Genomic DNA, 4,090 nt, shown 5'->3' with positions numbered 1-4,090 from the left:
ATTTCTCCCTGGGACAAGCTAATTAACAAATCGAAATTTGTTCTTCTTTTAAGCCACCACTAACTTTACCGACAATGGAGCTAACTGCTTGATGTAACAGTTCTTTAAAAGAAGACCTCTTCGCCATTTAGCCTGCATAGTCAACGATTTCAGCGAGCAAAAAGTGAAAATCATTTTATCAAAAGCAAATTTATTTGCTTGCTACGGGGAAGACATAATTTTGACATGAGGGACTGAGGTGTCAATCAAAAAAGCCGAGCTGCGCCAATCAGAGACCCCTTTCGTGGGTGAAGGGGATCAGTTTTCAAACTCAAGGGGTTTGTCTGCAAGCTTTTCCTCTCCTCACCTCCCCCCTGCAATTTTTTTGCGCTTGCCCTTTTCTCACACAGCCAGAAAAATGAATTTGGTTATGGCGCGCTGGAAACGCTTCCTATGCAGGCTACTATAAAGTGGTACTACGAAAAAGAAAATCAAGTCTTCGGATTCAAAACTGTGTTTAACTTAACTATAGAGAACTCTAAAGTGACCCAAGTTTTAAGCCTCAATTTCAAAAAGACACTTGTTTATTTTCACAGGTTTTTCCCTATTTAATGGTCTGGCATTACTAACTTTAAAATCTTGAGAGAGCTGGATGCATTTTTAGGTGAACTAAATAATTAAGCAGCACACGATTTTCAGGCTTTCAGATTTTTAAAGTCATGTTTTGCATATTACATAATTAACTATGTTTACATGCTTAAATTTTAAGCTATCGAGTAAATGACATCACTTTCCCCCAGATCCCAGTCGGTCAGTTTTGAATGTGAGTAATGGCGGACCATGAATTCCAAAACTTAAACTCAAAGTAAACAGCCTTTAGATAAAAATCAAATTTCAAAGTTTTGTTGGCCAAGTGTTAAACAAAGACTTTTAAAACCTGAAGAAAAAAGGAAGTAATTTTTTGATCATAGTACCACTCGAACCCATTCGTTCTAAGATGGTTAATGGATGAAACCCTGAGGAAAGCAAGATGGATGCCTTCTTCTAAAAACTGAATGACAACTGATTGGATTGTGCTTGAAATCCCTTTCCGTTTTTGTTACAAGGAATATTATTTATCGACTGTCAATGAAATTGTACCAAACTCTTTTTGCAGATTTAAATTCGTTTACAAGTACGAAAGAGCAAGTCTGCAGTGACCCTTCATTGTATCAAGAGATTGAAGACTTGAGATATCATGTAAGGGTTTCTTAACATTTGTGAGTTGTTCATTAAAAAACCTTCTTAGTAGGAAGTTTCTGTTGTACGAACTTGCACATGCATGTTCACAAAGTGGTTTGAAAACATGTGTACAGTTCCAGTACCAAGGTCATACAATATGCTAGCCATGTGAGTCAACATTCAAGCAAACATGTGAGTCGTGCAAGTCAACATGCAAGCCATGCAGTGTTTTAAAGCTAACCATTTTAAAATGGGTGCTTAAACTTAAATACTGTTTATGAGCGCTATTTGAAACGGCTTGTTGACTCGCAGTTTGTCAAAACCCTTCAGTACCTCAAAGGGGAAAAGAAAAATGTGAGCAATGAGCAATGTGTCCAGGAGTTAAATGCATGTTAAATCATTCAATGATTAGATCTTTTGAAAGAGTTTCAAAATACAACACACTGCATTATTCACATATACTCCACATGTAAATGACAAACGATGGAATATGGCAGCAAAACATCCTCAATTTACTAGATAAAATTGGAATTTGCCAATATTTTTTATAATTTAGACTTAAATACTTAAGTTGCAGAAAAACGAATAGTTTAATTTTTGCTGCTGCAGTGAGTGAACCTGAGAAGAACACAATGTTTCTTCAAAACACATTGCAAGAATTGTAATGTGCACGAATGATGAACTAAGATGCATGGTATGATCTTGTTTAAGCTTGTTACGCAGAAGATTAGAACAAAAGGTGGAAGCCTTCTCTGTTTTTTAGTCTTCTTGTTCATTTTCGCTTTATCTTTTCAATTGATGCTTCTTTTATTCGTTTATATAATAATGTATCACTGCAGCGTCACGAAATACAATGCTGTGGCAAGGCATTAGCAGGGTGCCAACAATAGGCCGCAGAGTTTTGCATCGGCTCCCCATCAGGCACTGTGCTGGGCTTGTGCCCATTCACTGTGATGGGGTGTTGCGCCAATCTAACAATGCGAGATATTCAGGATGACCAGACTCCTGGCACTTCTTGAAGAGTCTTGACTGTGCTTTATGCTTTGCCATTCAACTGGGTGTGAGTCGGAGAGGATGTGACATGGGCAAAACTCCAGGTTTTTGTGAATGCTGCAAATTCTGCAGAGCTAAATTGAGGGTCATTGTCTGACACTACTTCATCAAAAACTGTATGCCATATCTGGATATCCTTCAGAGCATTTATGGCTGCTTTTGATGTTACCCTGGTGAGGCGGCTGACTTTGATGTAGCTACTGTTATAGTCAGAGGTTACTAGCAGAGTACGTCCATTCAGCGAAGTTCACTGCTACTCTGGACCATAGCCTTGCTAGGAACTGGTGTTGCATCAGAGGCTCTTTAGTCTATAGTATGTGATGGGCTAAACATATGTTGCATTTTGTGATACACTGCTTTTAGCTCAGCTGATATTCATAGCCACCACAAACTCTCTCTAGCTCGCCGTATGCATGCCTCGATACCAATGTGCAATGCGTGTGTTACCTCCACAAGCTCCTTTTGCAGAGAGACTGGAACTACTATCTGGTGCCCCTTGGAAACAACCTCGTCCTGAATTGTCAGCTCATCACCCAAATCGTAGAAAGGAAGTAGGCAATGTGGCAATTCTGTCTTAGACTCTGGCCAGCCATACTGCATTATGTATCGCAATTCTCAAAACACTGTGTCGTCCGCAGATCCATGTTTGATCTGATGCCATCTTGCATCACTAATGGGGATGGTTGCCTTGTGACCAACCATCTCGAGGTCATGTACAGGGAACATGTCTCCACTTCAGGTAGATGAGCCCTGCTGAGTGTATCCGCGAGGAACATCTGTGTCCCCTTTTTGTACTTGATCTGCCAGCTGAACTTTTGGAGGCGCAACAGCATCCGTTGGAGGCACTGAGGGGCGGCATGAAGAGGCTTGAGGACATTGGCCTCAAGTGGCTTGTGATCTGTCTCCACGTTGATGAGATCATGACCAAGTATATACCCTTCGAATCTTTCACACGCAAAAACAATTGGGAGTAGCTCTTTCTCAATTTGAGTGTACTTGGACTCTGCTGGGGTCAGAGCTCACAACGCATAAGCCACAGGCTGGCACTTCTTTAGTAATGCCATACCCAAGCCATATTGCAATGCGTCACACTGAAGGGGCACCTCATCTTCCAGGATGTAATACCGGAGAAGAGGTGTATGAGTTACCGCACCCTTGATCTGTTTCAGGGCTGAGTCCTGACTGTCACCCCAACACCACTCAACGTCTTGTTGAGTTAGGTCTCTTAGGGGCTTGGTCTTGTCCGATAGGTGTGGTAGAAACTTGCTCAGGTACTGGATCATCCCAAGTAACCTCTGAATGCCTGTCTTGTCTGTGGGTGCCGGCATCTCAAGTACTGCCTTGACCTTAGCTGGGTCGACCCTCAGTCCATCCCTAGACGCCACATGTCGATAAAGGCCACTTTAGTCTGCCTCAAAGTCAGTTTCTCACTGTTCAGCTTTAGTCCGGTCATGTTCTTGGCAGCGCTGTAGGAAAGCAATACGTTCCTGGCCATGATCACATGTTCCTTCCTCGAGTGTGATGCCATGGCCTATGACAACAAAATCGTCTGCGACAACTTCCACTTGGGCTAGCCCCTCAATCACTTCATGCATGTTGTGCTGGAATACCTGACTTGATTCCAAAAGGCATCCTTCTCCAACTGTACCTCCCAAACAAGGTATTGAAGGTGGTCAAAAACGAAGATTCATCGTCTAAGGTTAAGTGCCAGAACCCATTTCTGGTATCTAACTTAGTGAATACCTTGTCTCTGTGTAGGCGTGTCGCCACATCTGCGATAGTAGGGAGAGGGTAGTACTCCCTTTGTATTGCTCGGTCGAGATCTTGTGGATCAAGA

At 42.1% G+C, this 4,090-nt stretch overlaps 1 protein-coding gene across 1 annotated transcript; it reads right to left on the bottom strand.

The window, feature by feature from the left end:
* Positions 1 to 3,272: 3,272 nt before the first annotated feature.
* On the bottom strand, positions 3,273 to 3,848 carry LOC137984507 (uncharacterized). The gene is made up of 2 exons (XM_068831672.1): positions 3,685 to 3,848; positions 3,273 to 3,627 (listed from the first exon to the last, which is right to left on the bottom strand). The coding sequence occupies exons 1-2, from the start codon at positions 3,846 to 3,848 to the stop codon at positions 3,273 to 3,275; spliced, it is 519 nt and encodes a 172-aa protein (XP_068687773.1).
* Positions 3,849 to 4,090: the final 242 nt, after the last annotated feature.

The sequence above is a fragment of the Montipora foliosa genome, chromosome 14 (assembly GCF_036669935.1).
Source record: "Montipora foliosa isolate CH-2021 chromosome 14, ASM3666993v2, whole genome shotgun sequence".
In the NCBI taxonomy this organism is placed as follows: Eukaryota; Metazoa; Cnidaria; class Anthozoa; order Scleractinia; family Acroporidae; genus Montipora; species Montipora foliosa.
This window is presented reverse-complemented; position numbering and strand designations above follow the sequence as displayed.